General features: G+C 54.7%; 1 protein-coding gene across 1 annotated transcript in view; it reads left to right on the plus strand.

Annotated features, from left to right (window-relative positions):
* Positions 1-16,513, plus strand: part of CAND2 (cullin associated and neddylation dissociated 2 (putative)) — a 29,359-nt gene that overhangs the window by 9,461 nt on the left and 3,385 nt on the right. The window contains 9 exon segments of the mRNA XM_060023087.1: positions 1,902-2,167; positions 3,409-3,514; positions 3,696-3,838; positions 5,685-5,971; positions 7,009-7,150; positions 7,492-8,994; positions 11,184-11,279; positions 14,206-14,375; positions 15,701-15,865. Of these exon segments, the coding sequence (XP_059879070.1) occupies positions 1,902-2,167; positions 3,409-3,514; positions 3,696-3,838; positions 5,685-5,971; positions 7,009-7,150; positions 7,492-8,994; positions 11,184-11,279; positions 14,206-14,375; positions 15,701-15,865 (2,878 nt within the window).

The raw sequence follows: 16,513 nt of genomic DNA on the forward strand, positions 1-16,513 counted from the left end.
ACAGGGGGACAGGGAGGGTCTCAAATTCACAGAGCCAGCACTTACTGTCCGCCAGTCCCTGTGCTAGGGCTCTTTAATCGTACCAGCAGTGTCCCAGGAGAACTCGTCTGTCACCATTTTCTGGGCTCTGAGAGGTGATGTGGCCTGTCTGCAGGCACAGTCAATAAATGGCAGAACCTAGGTGTTGAATTCAGGTCTCTCCAAGCTGGAGCCCACGTGTGTTCATCCTCTCCCTCGGCCCTCTTTCTCTTTTTTTTCTTCCCTTGGATTAGTGTAGCTGGGCCTTGGTTTTAAATTGCACTACACATTTTTAAAGTATTCATTCATTCAGCCTCTCAAGATTTGAGCACCTACTGGAAAAATGTCAGGAGCTGGACTAGTTCTGGGAATATGGAGTTGGCTGGGTCTTGGCGGCCCCTAAGGAAAAGCTCACAGGCACATAAATCTGTGAATGGAGTAAGAACAACAATACGGCTAAGAGCAGGGCCCGTAGGAGCTCAGAGGAGGAGCCCTTAACCCAGCTGGGGGGTGGGGAACCTTCCTAGAGAGGGTCCAGCCAGCTGAGCCTTCAAGGGTGGGCAGGACTTGGCCAGGCGTGGGTGAGCATAAGGGGGACCCCGTATGGGGGACCTGCCTTTGGCCCAGAGGGCAAAGACCAGAGAGACATGAGGTCCTGGGGGTTGTGCAAGGCAGTCATGGGGTGTCATGAGGAGGGGCTGGTGTGGAGAGATAAGGGCTGGGAAGGTGGGGCAGTTGACTAAAGATTCTACTGAAAGTGTGAGGGGCTCACGGAGGGGTTCTCGGCAGGCATGAGGAATGCCCTGGGTGTATTTGTGTGTTTTAGACTGATCTTTCTATGTGCAGAGTGCACGGAAGATGGGAGGGGGTTGAATGGGCAGGGAAACTGCTTAGAAGGCTTCTGCAGGCAGGTGAATTCAGGTTGTATTTAGGAGGTGGACTCCACAGTGCTTGGAGTGGATGAGAGGCAAAGACTCAAGGCTGACACCCAGGGGTCTGGCTTTCCTAACTGTGGGCACAGACACAGGGCCACTGGCCGTGTAGGTGCGCTCCAGGAGCAATGTCGGGGTGGGCGTGATGGTTTCCGTTTGGAACATGTTGAATTTGAGGTGCCTGGGAGGTACCCACTCAACCGAAAACTCCATAGGGCAGGACTGAGGGCCAGAGTCCGTCTTGCTCTCCCGAGTTTCCAGCCCAGGCCCTGTCACATAGTAGGTGAACACATAAATAAATGAAACCCAGGAGAGAGGTCTGGGCTGGACAGAGAGATATGGGAGGGTGAGGTCAATGTGTTGGTGTAGAGTGAGAGAAGAAAAGGTTTCAGGACACATATGGGACAGGAAAAGCACAGGCCTGGTTTGAAGGTGGGACAGAAGCTGCTGCAGGGGCTGCGTTCTATCTGTGCAGAAACCATTCTCTGGTGTTCCCTCTTGCCTTGAGCCCGGAGCTCAGCTTATCTAAAGGGCATTGGGGAGCCACTGAAGGAGTTAGGCAGAGGCACACTTTTTTATTTATTTATTTTTTTGCGGTACGCAGGCCTCTCACTGTTGTGGCCTCTCCCGCTGCGGAGCACAGGTTCTGGACGCGCAGGCTCAGCGGCCATGGCTCACGGGCCCAGCCGCTCCGCGGCATGTGGGATCTTCCCGGACCGGGGCACGAACCCGTGTCCCCTGCATTGGCAGGTGGACTCTAAACCACTGCGCCACCAGGGAAGCCCGAGGCACACTTTAGATCACTCTGGCCTCAGTGATGGGGAGGGTGAGGGTCCTTGGGTTGTCATAATGGGGGAGGCGGCCAGGCACCCATGGGGAAAGGGGAAGTGCCTGGCCCAGGCTGCCCGCCGGGTGGGCCTCGCCCGACACCCCTTCCTTCCGGCTCCCCAGGCTGGGCGCCCCGCTGGGCGCCTTCCACGCCAGCCTCCTGCACTGTCTGCTGCCGCAGCTGAGCAGTCCGCGCCTGGCCGTGCGCAAGCGGGCCGTTGGGGCGCTCGGCCATCTGGCGGCCGCCTGCAGCACCGACCTCTTCGTCGAGCTTGCTGACCACCTGCTGGACCGGCTGCCTGGCCCACGCGCGCCCGCGAGCCCCGCGGCGATCCGCACCCTGATCCAGTGCCTGGGCAGCGTTGGCCGCCAGGCAGGCCACCGCCTCGGTAAGGGGGCGGGGCCGACTACCGGGATCCCGGGAGAGGGGCGGGACCTGGGCTGAGGGGGTGGGGCCCGGGTGAGCCACCTCTGGTTAGGGGGCGTGGTTGAGGTGGGGAGGGTCGGTGGCGGTGCTGAAGCCCCTGAAGAGGAAGAGGGCTCGAGAGGCAGCCAGGTGGGCCCTGAGCTCAACCTGCTTCTGAGCCCTACCCAGAGGCTCGCGAGGGTAATTATAAGTCATGCCTCCAAAGGGATGATGAATGTACAATAAACCGCACTACTTAAAGTGTACAGTTCAGTGTGTTTTGACCTTTTCGCGCACTTGTGAAACTACCACCGCAATCAAGATGCACATTTCCATCACCCCCAAAAGTTTCCTTGTGCCTCTTTGCAGTCCATCTACCCTCTGCCCCACCCTAGGCAACCACTGACCTGCTTTCTGTCACCAGAGATGAGTTTTGTAGAAATGGAATCCTGCAATCAGTTTTGAATTTATTCTCAAACACCTTGGAGTTAGTTCGGGCTAGAACAGGGCAGTGTAAGTAGAGTGGCCACGGTCTGCCCTCCCTCCCCTCTGGCTCGCTCACTGCAGGGGACCTTAAAAGCGCACATGGAGGCCCCAGCCTGCAGTCCATACTCTGTCCACATCCCCCCAAACAGCAGCCACCCTCGGGAGCATGGACCTGGGCAAGAGAACTGCACAGGACCGGAAAGGTTCAGGGTAGGGAAGGGTACGGCTGGAGAAAAGCTAGGGCAGAGTCCGTATAAAGCCCCGGGGGCAGTGGGGGGGCCCCTCTTGCCTGGTTTGTAAGGGCAGTGCCTGCCTCCCCACTTTCCTTGCCCAGGTTTACAACCTAGCGCAGGAAATCAGGCAAGAACGTGAGTAATAGTTTCAACAACAGAAGCTACTTATTGAGTGCCTGCTTCATGCCAGGACCTGGGTGGAGATCTTTACCTGAATCTTACTGTTAATCTTGACAAACTCTCTGGCTGGTAGGCGTTGTTATCCCTACTGTGAAGATGAGTGGTCTGAGGTTAAAGAATGTTGCGATGTGCCCAAGGTCCCATAGCTTATAGGGTGCTGAGTCAGGGCTAGAACCCACATCTGCTTGACTCTGAAGCCTCTGAGTAACTTTGCAGTGGCCAGGGCTGCAGGTGCAGGCGCAGGCTGAATGCTGTGGGCTGGGGGAGCCCTGGAGATGGTCTGGCCTCATCTCACCTTGCCTCAGTGACCCACCTGGCCCTGCAGGGACCCATCTGGACCGACTGGTGCCCCTGGTGGAGGAGTTCTGCAACCTGGATGATGATGAGCTTCGGGAGTCCTGCCTCCAGGCATTCGAGGCCTTCCTGAGGAAGTAGGTGCAACAGGGGTGCTGGAAAACGGGGGCCCTGGGGTTTCTTTGAGAAGTTGGTGGGGATGGCGTGGGGGCAGGATGCTGGCCTCAAAGCAGTCAGGTCTCAGGACTCACCACTGGGCCCGATCCCCAACCCTGTCTTGCCTGGGTCCAGCAGAGCCTCCCGCATCCCACCCCACAGGTGCCCCAAGGAGATGGGCCCCCACGTGCCCAGCGTAACCAGTCTCTGCCTCCAGTACATAAAGCACGACCCCAACTATAACTATGACAGTGACGGGGAAGAGGAGCAGATGGAGACAGAGGACAGTGAGTTCAGTGAGCAGGGTGAGTGGCCAACTTGTCCTTGGGCTGGTGGGTGGAAATGGGTGCAGCCTTCCCGGGAATCCCCCAGCCAAAGACAGGGGCCACATCTGGTGCCCCCATCCTGATCCCAGCTCTTCCTCAGGCTCCAGCCCTGCCCTTGGAAATCTGGATCCTCTGTGGTACCCACACTCTCTGATTGCACAAATCACAAGATAGTAGTAATTGCTGTTGTTTATTGAGCATCTCCTGATGTCCTCTGTGCTATTTTCTTTTTAAATATTTATTTGTTTATTTTTGGCTGTGTCAGGTCTTAGTTGCGACACGCGGGATCTTTCATTGTGGCGCTCGGGCTTCCCTCTAGTTGTGGCACGCGGGCTTAGTTGCCCCATGGCATGTGGGATCTTAGTTCCCCGACCAGGGATCAAATCCACGTCCCCCGCTTTGGAAGGTGGATTCTTAACCACTGGACTAGCAGGGAAGTCCCCTGAGTACTCTCTTATTTCATGTTCCTTATAATGACCCTAGGAAACCAGGTATTTATTGTCATCCCCATATTTCAGACAAGGAGATTGAGACTTAATGAGAGGAGATTTGCCTGAGATAACACAACTAGGAAGTGTCATAGCTGGGACTTGGAGCCATGTTTGCCAGACTCCCCCACCTCGTGCTGCCATCTCTGTACCCTTTTAGTTACGGCTTCCAAGAGCCATTGCTTTAACCCAGCAGAGTGAAGCTCTAGTGGTGGAATGATTGGCACTGACAGGGAGAGATACCTGGATGGGGGATGGACTCAATGGCTTCTTTCCTTCTGTGCCTGTGGGTCTTTCTGTCACTCAGAGGGAAGGCCCTGGGCCCTGGAGGCATTGATGGAGGTGAAGGCCTTAGGTCCTGATGGGCACTCAGAACGAGATGCGGTGGTAGGAGATGAGATTGGACAGGCATTTTGGGCTCAAATGCCCGGCCAAGGAGATTGGGCATTTTCTTGTTAGTAACAGGGAGCTCTGGATGTTTCTTCATGGGTGACATAGGGTGGAGATAACGAGGGTCCATCAGAGGGGACACATCTGGGGGACCATCCATCCGGCCCACTATGGCTTGTCCAGATGCCGTGCTCTGAGAGTCTGAGTTCTCTGCAGGGCAGTGTGGGTAGGAATATGCTGGCCTTTGAGCCTGTGCCTGGGGGTGTCCCTAGGGAGGACCGTCCCCCCCGAGCCTCATGCGTGTCTCCCAGATGTATGAGTTGGCTCTGTGGGCCTCATTCATCTCTGCTGTTTCTAGCTGTGTGTTCTCAGGAGAGTCTTCGCCCTCTCTGAGCCTTACATGTATCATCTATAAAAGGGGGCTCAAGACACCTTCATTCCTGAGGCATGGTGAAGACTTGAGCTCTGATCTCTTGGGGGAGCTTGGAGAGTGGAGAGCCACACAAATACAGCTTTTCCTTAATTGTTAGTCCTGCTTGGCAGCTGGAATCAGGACTCTGTCTGGGGCAGGGGAGCTATCACCTTTCCCTTCTGAAATCCCAGTAAATGAAACATCACGCAGCCAGTCCTGAAACCAAAGTTTGGGTCTTGTGCCCCAAATGGATTCCCTAAATCCTCACTGGAAGCTTGGGAGTCAGTTTTTCCCCGGTGTAGTCAATACAACCAGGAGTCTGGAGGCAGCGGGAGGACCCTGGCCTACCTCCAGCTGGTTCCCTGCTTGACGCCACCCCTAGCACAGGGCAGGTGTTCATTAACGGGTAGTGACCATGGAAAGGTGAGGCCCCGGCGGAGCCCTCCTCACTGCCCCCTCACTTCTCACCCCTCCGTCCTGGGAGACCGCCCTGGGTGGTGCGCAGGGCTCCATGGGTGTCTGGTTCCCGCCCCAGAGAGCGAGGACGAGTACAGCGACGATGATGACATGAGCTGGAAGGTGCGCCGGGCAGCGGCCAAGTGCCTGGCGGCCCTGATCAGCTCTCGGCCCGACCTCCTGACCAACTTCCACTGCACCCTGGCGCCCGTGCTCATCCGCCGCTTCAGGGAACGCGAGGAGAACGTCAAGGCCGACGTGTTCGGGGCTTACATCGTGCTGCTGCGGCAGACGCGGCCCCCGAAGGGATGGCTGGGGGAGGAGCCCACCCAGTCGGGCAGCAACCTCCAGATGCTGCGAGGACAGGTGTGCCTGCCCGCCCCTCCCCCTGCCCCTCCCTCCTGCTCACCACCCTTCCCTCCTCCATCCCCTCACCCTCCCACCGCCCCCCATCTCTCCACCCACTGGATTGTGCGTACCGAGCACCTGCTGTGTGCCCGGCCCTGTGTATGAAGTGGCGGGGCACAACAGGGGGCAAGACAGATGAAGTCCCTGCCCCTGGACCACACAGTCTCGGGCAGATAGCCAACAGCACGAGTAGGGTTCTAGGCCACAGCAAGGGGGTTCAGTTTTATTCTAAGAGGGTAGACGCCACGGGAGGGGAATTATGGGATCCCACTCACATTTGAAAAGGCTCAGTCTGGCTGCTGTGTGGGGAATGGATTGTAACGGGCTGGAGGCCGCTGCAGCTGTGCAGGTGAAAGGGCTTGGTGCCTTGGGCAGGGGGCAGGGGGACAGGTGGTGGGACTTGAGAGATAGTTTTGGGGTTTGCAGATGGATGTGAAAGGCAAGGGGCAGGGAGGTGTCATGTGAGTTCGGGGCTCTGGCTAAAAATAGTGCAGTCCCTGACATGGTGGAGGGTGGAGCAGGGGCACGTCCAGAGTTCTGTTCTGGACATTTATGTTCGAAGCCCTCGTTGGATGCCAGAGTAGAGGTGTCTGGCGGGCAGTCGGCACACAAGTCTCGTGTCAGAGATGTAGATCTAGGAGTCATTGCTTCAGGGGAATCCTCAACTCGGAAGTGGATGAACTCACTGGGGAGGGAATCTAGCTGGAGGAGGGAAGGGGGCCCCGGTGCTTCACCCTCACCAAGCGTAGGAGTGAGAACCACACTGCCCGGTGACCTTGAGCAAGTTACTTCAACTCTGTGCCTGTTTCCCATCTGTCAGCTGGTGAGTGTGGAATCAGGTGCCTGGTACAGAGCGAGTGATGGGAAGCTTGGGGTGGAATGATCCTCTCCACGCTGGGGGTCCTCCATGGGCAGGTGCCCAGGCCGAGTCCCGCAGTAGTGGGTGGGGTGTGGAGGTTCCCGGGTGGTCACTGACCTCCCCCCTCCATCCACAGGTGCCTCTTGTGATTAAGGCCCTGCAGAGGCAGCTTAAAGATCGGAGTGTCAGGGCCCGCCAGGGTTGCTTCAGCCTCCTCACCGAGCTGGCAGGCGTCCTTCCGGGCAGCCTGGCAGAGCACATGCCTGTGCTGGTAGCAGGTAAGATGGACTGGAACCCAGTGTCTGCTGTTCTGGGCTTCTTCCTGAACCCAGACCCCAGCCCCAATCCCTGAGAGTGCCCCTGTTCAGCAACCTACAGTGGCTCCCCACTGCCAGCAGTGAAAACAGGGCCGGGGTGCCATGTTCTGTTTTTAAATAGGTTTCCTGGCCTGTGTCCTCAGCCCTGGCCCCGGCCAAGCCCTGACTTCATAGAATCTGCTGCATGAGATCCCAGGTGCCTGGGTCCAGCTCAGACACCTGAGGGTACTCCACCCCTGCATCCAGGGAGGGCTGAGTTGGGTCAGGGTCTGTGGCCTGGTAACCTTGCCTCCCACCCCCAGGCATCGTCTTCTCGCTGGCGGACCGCTCCAGCTCCTCCACCATCCGGATGGATGCCCTGGCTTTCCTGCAGGGGCTGCTGGGCACAGAGCCGGCTGAGGCCTTCCACCCCCAGCTGCCCGCTCTCCTGCCACCTGTGATGGCCTGCGTGGCTGACCCTTTCTACAAGATCGCAGCCGAGGCCCTGCTGGTGCTCCAGGAGCTGGTGAGGGCCCTGTGGCCGCTGGACGGGCCTCGGCTGCTGGACCCCGAGCCCTACATTGGAGAGATGTCCGCGGCCACCCTGGCACGGCTTCGTGCCACTGACCTGGACCAGGAGGTGAAGGAGCGGGCCATCTCCTGCATGGGCCACCTCGTGGGCCACCTGGGTGACCGGCTCGGGGATAACCTGGAGCCGTCACTCTTGCTTCTCCTGGACCGCCTGCGGAATGAGATCACCCGGCTTTCTGCCGTCAAGGCGCTGACACTGGTGGCCGTGTCCCCACTGCGGATCGACCTGCAGCCCATACTAGCCGAGGCGCTGCCCATTCTGGCCTCGTTCCTGCGGAAGAACCAGCGGGCGCTGCGGCTGGCCACACTGGCCGCCCTGGCTGCCCTGGCCCAGAGTCAGGGCCTCGGCCTCCCGCCATCCGCCGTGCGAGCCGTGCTGGCCGAGCTGCCCTCCCTTGTCAGTGAGAACGACATGCACGTGGCCCAGCTGGCTGTGGACTTCCTCGCCACCGTGACCCGCGCCCAGCCAGACTCATTGGCCGAGGTCAGCGGCCCTGTGCTGGCAGAGCTGCTGCGTTTGCTGCGCTCGCCCCTCCTGCCAGCCGGTGTGCTAGCGGCCGCTGAAGGCTTCCTACAGGCCCTGGTGGGGACCCGGCCGCCGTGCGTGGACTACGCCGAGCTCGTCGGCCTGCTCACGGCGCCCGTTTACGAGCAGGTGGCGGACGGCGGGCCCGGCCTGCACAAGCAGGTGTTCCACTCGCTCGCTCGGTGCGTGGCGGCCCTCGCGGTGGCCTGTCCCCAGGAGGTGGCGGGCACAGTCAACCGCCTGGTCTCTGATGCCAGGTCGCCCAGCTCGAGCCCAGGGGTCAAGGTCCTGGCGTTCCTGTCGCTGGCCGAGGTGGGCCAGGTGGCCGGGCCGGGCCCCCAGCAGGAGCTGAAGGCGGTGCTCCTGGAAGCCTTGGGCTCGCCCAGCGAGGACGTGAGGGCGGCTGCCTCCTACGCGCTGGGCCGCGTGGGCGCGGGGAACCTGCCTGACTTCCTGCCCTTCCTGCTGGGGCAGATGGAGGCCGAGCCCCGGCGGCGGTACCTGCTGCTACACTCGCTCCGGGAGGCCCTGGGGGCCGCCCAGCCTGACAGCCTGAAGCCCTACGCCGAGGACATCTGGGCCCTGCTGTTCCAGCGCTGCGAGGGCGCCGAGGAGGGCACCCGGGGGGTGGTGGCCGAGTGCCTCGGGAAGCTGGTCCTTGTGAACCCTCCTTTCCTCCTGCCGCGGCTCCAGAAGCAACTTGCTGCAGGTAGGGGCACAGGGGTGGGCAAAGGCAGCCCAGATCGGAGGTGGGCAGAGGTCCACATAGGGTGAACTTGTTCAGGTGGTCAGGTCTGAGAGTCACAGTGTTGACAAGGTTCAAGGCAGAGGAGCCATTAAATACAGTGTTTCCTGAGATTTAAAGGCCTCTGCCTGTGGGACCCTCTGGGATGGAGGGGACAGAATCCTTGATGTGTCCCTCCAACAAATAAACTTTTCACGGTGCCACTTGTTGTGGACAGCAGCCCTATGCTCCAGGTGAGGGTTAGTAAAGGCAGTTCTCTGAGGGGCCAGAAACGGCAGCCTGCAGAATGCAGCTGTGTCGGGCTAGCATGAGGCAGGAGCAAATGTAAACGTGGGCTAGGATTGGATGCCAGGCCCCGGGTGTGGAGAGGGCCAGGGAAGGGGTGAGGAAGGCAGGTCTTACGTTCTGGGGTTAGGGCGCGTCAGGGTGTTCTGCAGCTCAGGGGGGAAGAAAGCGGGCAGGTGGACTGTGGGCTCTTAGGCAGGTGAAAGCCCCTGAGGGCGAAAGGCCTCCAGGCCTTGAGCTAGTCCCCTGGTCCCCGTAGGGTCAGTGCTGTGTTAGTTGACATAATGCAGCCAAAGTGCTTGCTATAGTGGGTGGTACCTAATTAGCACTGCTAGTATCCACTGTCGTTGCTGTGTCAGTGATTCCAGTTAAGCCCTTCCTGGGTTGCTGGTATACAAGCAGCAGCTCTGGGCCCTCACCGCTGTGTGGGCAGGACAGCCACGTTGAGGACCTCACCTGTTAACACTGCACAGGGCTCTTCACGAGGAACCTTGGGAGGCAAGAGTCTTGGGATGAGGGGCAGCCCTGCCTTTTCTAAGCCCAGATTTGTTTAGACCTCGTGCCCGCTGTTGAACCAGCTAACCAGTCATATTTCCTATTTACTGCTGGCTGCTGGGATGCTTAGAGCCGAATCAGCGGCCTGCTTCTAGCAAGTTCATAGGACTTTCTAGTTGCCTCTCGCTGCATGCCCCTCACTCTGGTTTCCATCTCACTTTGTCCTTGGCCTCATTTTTCTTAATTCAGTTAATCCTCTTCTATGTGTATTACCTTTATCAGCCACCCTGAATCTTCTTAGGAGCCAGTCAGGATGGAAAGAGAAAGAGGAAAAAACTACAAGTCTGAAGTCAGTAACTCACTCACTCATACCCTAGCATCAAATTGTAAACTTTCTGCTGAGTCTCGAACTGCAGTCTTGGATGGAAACAGCCTTAACCCATTCAGTGCTGTGTGCCGGAGGGGTGGAAGCTGCCAATTAATCTCCTTCACCCTAATGGGAAGTGTACTCCCTTCCTTCTCTGCAGCTTCTCTACTCAGAAAGCAAGCAGAAAAGCAAAATTAAGTGAGTTCAGCCTGCTTGAAGCATAACTGCTCCCTCCTTGGAGAAGCCCACAGAGAGGGCTCAGAAGCAGCTGGTGAATTCTGGACCTGCTGGGTGACCTTAGACGTGAATTTAACCATTCCAGTCTCTCCTCCTGTAAAATGGAGATTAAGAAGAATTTTTATTAATTATTGTTACTAATATCATATGATTTTTTGTGTGTGTGTGTGTGGTACGCGGGCCTCTCACTGTTGTGGCCTCTCCCGTTGCGGAGCACAGGCTCCGGACACGCAGGCTCAGCGGCCATGGCTCACGGGCCCAGCCGCTCCGCGGCATGTGGGATCTTCCCGGACCAGGGCACGAACCCGTGTCCCCTGCATCGGCAGGCGGACTCTCAACCACTGCGCCACCAGGGAAGCCCTATATGATTTTTTATTATTATCAACCAGTGACTAGGATTAATTAATCCTGAGGATTAATTGAGATAATGTGTCTGAAAAATAGGACGCAGCCCCAAGGCCTGGGCAGAGAGGTCTTTCTTGGGCTGGAGCCCTGTCCTGGGTTCTCGTCGTCCGTTCCTGTCCTTGGCGTGGCTGCCTGAGAGCTGGCAGTTTTACGCTCTCAGCCGAAGTAGGAAGAATTCAGGGGAGATTCTGGGCTGCCAAGGAAAGTGGTAGCATCAGCTTCCCCAGAGATGTGCGGGGCGTTTCGTGTGGGGAGGAGACGTGGTTCTGTCTCCCACGGAGGCAAGGGGAGCCTCAGCGCCCTCCGGCCTGCGGGTGTCCGGGACCCGCCGCGCCCGCCCCAAGTGCCCTCTCCCGTCCTGCAGGTCAGCCACACACCCGCTGCACTGTCATCACAGCCCTCAAGTTCCTCATCTCGGACCAGCCGCACCCCATCGACCCCATCCTGAAGACCTTCGTTGGTGAGTGCCCCCGCCCCTCTGCCCCCTTTGGTCACCTCCACCCTGTTCTTGGGCTTGAGCTGATTTTTCTTTTTTTTTTTAATTTTTATTGGAGTATAATTGATTTACAATGCTGTGTTAGTTTCAGGTGCACAGCAAAGTGAATCAGTAACACCTATATCTCCACCCACTCTTTTTTTAAAGATTCCTTCCCATATAGGCCATTACAGAGTATTGAGTAGAGTTCCCTGTGCTCTACAGCAGGTTCTTATTAGTCATCTATTTTATATATAGGAGTAGGTATACGTCCATCCCAATCTCCCAATTTATCCCTCCCCACCAGCCCCTTGGTAACCATACGTTTGCTTTTGATATTTGTAAGTCTGTTCTTGTTTTGTAGATAAGTTTATTTGTATTGTTTTGTTTTTTATAAATTTATTTATTTATTTTTGGCTGCATCGGGTCTTCTTTGTTGTGCGCAGGCTTTCCCTAGTTGCGGGTAGCGGGGGCTACTCTTCTTTGCGGTGCACGGGCTTCTAGTTGTGATGGCTTCTCTTGTTGCAGAGCACGGGCTCTAGGTGTGTGGGCTTCAGTGGTTGTGGCACGTGGACTCAGTAGTTGTGGCTCGCGGGCTCTAGAGGACAGGCTCGGTAGTTGGGGCGCGTGGGCTTCGTTGCTCCACGGCACGTGGGATCTTCCTGGACCAGGACTGGAACCCATGTCCCTTGCATTGGCAGGCGGATTCTTAACCACCGTGCCACCAGGGAAGCCCTTGTATTGTTTTTTAAAATTAGATTCCATGTATGAGTGATATCATATAATATTTGTCTTTCTGTGTCTGATTTACTTCACTCAGTATGACAATCTCTAGGTCCATCCATATTGCTGCAAATGGCATCATTTTGTTCTTTTTTGTGGCTGAGTAGTATTCCATTGTATATATGTACCACATCTTCTTTATGCACTCCTATGTCTGTGCACGTTTAGGTTGCTTCCATGTCCTGGCTGTTGTAAATAGTGCTGCAGTGAACATTGGGGTGCATGTATATTTACAAATTATGGTTTTCTCTGGGTATATGCCCAGTAGCGGAATTGCTGAGTCATATGGTAGTTCTGTTTTTAGCTTTTTAAGGAACCTCCATACTGTTTTCCATAGTGGCTGCACCAATTTACATTCCCACCAACAGTGTGGGAGGGTTCCCTTTTCTCCACACCCGTTCCAGCATTTATTGTTTGTAGATTTTTTGATGATGGCCATTCTGACCAGTGTGGCGTGATACCTCATTGTAGTTTTTTTTTTTTTTTTGCCGTACGCGGGCCTCTCACCGCTTCTCCCATTGCGGAGCACAGGCTCCGGACACGCAGGCTCAGCGGCCATGGCTCACGGGCCCAGCTGCTCCGCGGCATGTGGGGTCCTCCTGGACCGGGGCACGATCCCGTGTCCCCTGCATCGGCAGGCGGACTCTCAACCACTGCGCCACCAGGGAAGCCCCATGAATAAGTATTTTTAAGCCTATTGAAATATTTTCTTCCTCATCAAATTTTTGCCCACTACATTTTGCATCCATTGTGGTTTCTTGCCTGAATAAATGATTACTGACAGTTGCTAAATGACAACTTTCTAATTCCAGCATTCCTCCCATATTTATTAGTTTGCATTTTGTTCTCAGAAATAACTTTTCCTTTTCCCTCATTTATTTATTCATTGATTTGTTCATATCATTATAGACTCAGGGATTTGTATTTCACTCAATGGGTTATAATCTATTACTGTCTTTAATTTATTTTGATTCCCAAGATTGTCTCACATTTAGCCAGTGGGAGCCCTTCAAGCTGCTGCTTATGTTCTGTTGATATGTTTCCATCATTCTTTGAGCATCTCCTTACCTTTTGGCATGATAAGGTGCTCCCGACCCATCTTGAACCTTTCCTGCCCCAGCCCTGGAATCAACCATTTCTCCAAGGAGCCTGATTCCTTTTAGTGGAGAATAGTATTCAGAATCCAAGATCTGAGCACTAGGTGTGCTCATTGCTACTGGGGTGCCATTACTTCGAGGCCCTCTCAGCAGACAGAATCAGGAAATCTAAGTATGTATGACTTTACGTACATAGTCAGACACACATATATATTCCAGTCCAACACCACAGGGTTCATGCTAGCCTTTTCCCTTTCCATATACCCTTCTGTTACAGGAGAAACCCAGCTCCTGAGATATTTATTCACTTAATCCTGGAATACACAGAAGGTAGTCATGAGAATTGCTAACCCTTATCTGTGAAAAATGAGTATTCGTTTATAATTTTGTCTTTAGCCTGAGGGCATCTTGTCACAGTGCTTTGGAAGTTACTTAGGTGAGTTGTTTTCTCCTTCATAACCTGGGTGGTTATATTAATCATTTGAAATTCAGTTGGTTTTTTTTTTAGGGATCCCTCCCATTCTTGATTTTATTTATTTATTGAATATATAAAACATTAACATAGTTATTAAAAAGTCTAACCTATAAGAAAAGAAATGCTGTGTGATTTTGTGTAAGTCTCTTCACCTCTCTTATCTTCAGCATTCTCATCTGAAATAAAATCAAGTTAACATTTATAGAGTCCTCACTTGGTGCTCTGCTGTGTGCTTTGTAGACATCACCACATTTTTAATCCTAAAACCAGTCCTACAGTGTAGGTACTGCTGTTACACTCATTTTACAGTTGAGGACATTGAGGCAGGTGCCACAGTTAGGACGTGGTCAAGCCTGGATCTGAACCCAGGCCAGACTCAAGTCTACATTCTTATCTGGACTTTGAAGGTTTGTTGTGCAGAGTAGATGCTCAGAACACATTTGTCCCGGTCCAGCCAGGTCTGCACGGCTCCCGTTAACCAGATAAGCACGGTGGGGTGGGGGTGGTTTGTGTTTGGCTGTGCTGCCCCCCACACCACCTCTGGTCTTTCCGCCAGGAGAGTTCATGGAGAGCCTGCAGGACCCAGACCTGAATGTGCGCCGGGCCACCCTGGCTTTCTTCAACTCCGCCGTGCACAACAAGCCCTCACTGGTCCGCGACCTGCTGGACGACATCCTGCCCCTCCTCTACCAGGAGACGAAGATCCGCCGGGACCTCATCCGAGAGGTGAAGCCGTGGGAGGACAGAGCCGGGAGCCCTTGGGTCTGACTCCTGCGGCTGGGGCCAGGGTTAGGGTCAAGCTCATCAGAGCAGGTCCGGCCCACAGGGTCAGGTTTGCCCCTCCACTTCCCTGCTGTGTGACCCTGGCCGGGGCAACGCGATCCTCTCTAAACCTCAGTTTCTCCTCACGGGCAAAGGGAGGGAAATAACCATGTCCACATTATAGGGTTGTTGAGAAGATTTTTAATGAGTTAAATCCTACAAGTGCTCAGAACTGCTCCTGGCACGCAGTCGGTGCTCAGTAAACGTCAGCAACTCTTGGTTGTTTTTTTGTTTTTGTTTTTGTTTTTTTGCGGTACACGGGCCTCTCACTGTTGTGGCCTCTCCCGTTGCGGAGCATAGGCTCTGGACGCGCAGGCTCAGCGGCCATGGCTCACAGGCCCAGCCGCTCCGCGGCATGTGGGATCTTCCCGGACCAGGGCACGAACCTGCGTCCCCTGCATCGGCAGGAGGACTCGCAACCACTGCGCCACCAGGGAAGCCCCAGCAACTCTTGTTATCACTCAACATTCAGCAGGTGTTCATGGAGCACCAGCCCTGCGTCCAGGCACCAGGGAGCTCATGGCCTCCTGAAGGAGAGGGAGGGATACCCTCTCTGCTAATTATTTAAGTTACTTAGAGCACTTGGTGAAGTTAGGATTTAAGAGGCAGAGATTAAAAGTGATTGAACAGCCAAGTCATTGCACGATATAATGAGAAGGGCTGAACCACCTGGCATTGCTGAGGAGGGTGTGACTCTGTTTAGAGGGGTTAGGAAAGTTTTCCAAAAGGAGGGGACATTTGAGCTGGGCTTTGAGGGGTAAGAAGGAGTTACCATTAAGAGCAGAGCCTTCTGGTTATAACTTCAGAGAGACCTGGGGTTTTAATTCTGGTTGAGCTATTTACTAGCTTGGGCTAGTGTCCTTGGGCAAGTTAGTTAACCTTTCTGAGCTTTAGTTTCCTCATATATTAAATGGAGTTAATAGTAACACTCTCTTCCTGGGACTGTTGAATGAGTAAAATGTCATCTGTCAAGCACTCAGCACAGTGCCTGGCACATCATAACTGCTCAGTAGATTCTAATCATTGTAATTATAATTATTGTTACTATTATTATCAAAAGGCATCATGGGCTGAGCAAAGGCATGGAGACTTAAGGGTCTAAGGCATGATTTGGGGATGGGACGCAGTACTGAACAGCAGAGGGGGAGGGGTGCAGCAGGAACCTGGGAAGGTGTCCTTATGCCCTGGGGTCACAGCCCCCAGCCCGCTGTCATCCCTCCCTCCTGCAGGTGGAGATGGGGCCCTTTAAGCACACGGTGGACGATGGGCTGGATGTGCGGAAGGCAGCCTTCGAGTGCATGTACTCGCTGCTCGAGAGCTGCCTGGGCCAGCTGGACATCTGCGAGTTCCTGAACCACGTGGAGGACGGCCTGAAGGACCACTACGACATCCGGGTAGGACGAGCCCCCTGCCGGACCCAGGCCCACTCCGCAGCGGGAGGACAGCCAGGCGCCACAGGGCCCACTTCTTGTTTGTCCCCCACCCCTGCCCCAGGCACCCCCGTGAAAACAGCTCCTTTGTTCTTTAACAATAAGAAAAAGAACCCACGTCTCACACCTTTGGTGGGAGTCTACACTGGGCAAGCTCTTGGGAGGATGGTTTGACCAGAACTAGAAAAATGTAGAATTTAGAAACATTTTATTTTTTGGGGGGGGGAATTTTTTTTAACATCTTTATTGGAGTATAATTTCTTTACAATGGTGTGTTAGTTTCTGCTTTATAACAAAATGAATCAGCTATACAAATACATATATCCCCATACCTTAGAAACATTTTAAAATTTAGAATTCTTAGACACTCCATGAACTGACTTCATGGAACTGACTCAAAAATACAAATACATTCAGAGTTTTATGTGAGAGATGGTTCTCCACAGCTTTCTGGGAGTTCGGAAAGGCTGGCAGCTACCAAAATGTCCACTCATGGGGAGCTGGCTCAGTAAGCCGGGTACCTCCAGCCATGGATGGGATCCTGGCAGCATTACAAGGACGGAGAGGGATCTCTGTGCTGGCATGGAAGGTGGCCAAGACTCACTGTTAGGT

The sequence above is a fragment of the Delphinus delphis genome, chromosome 10 (genome assembly GCF_949987515.2).
Source record: "Delphinus delphis chromosome 10, mDelDel1.2, whole genome shotgun sequence".
Classification (NCBI taxonomy): Eukaryota; Metazoa; Chordata; class Mammalia; order Artiodactyla; family Delphinidae; genus Delphinus; species Delphinus delphis.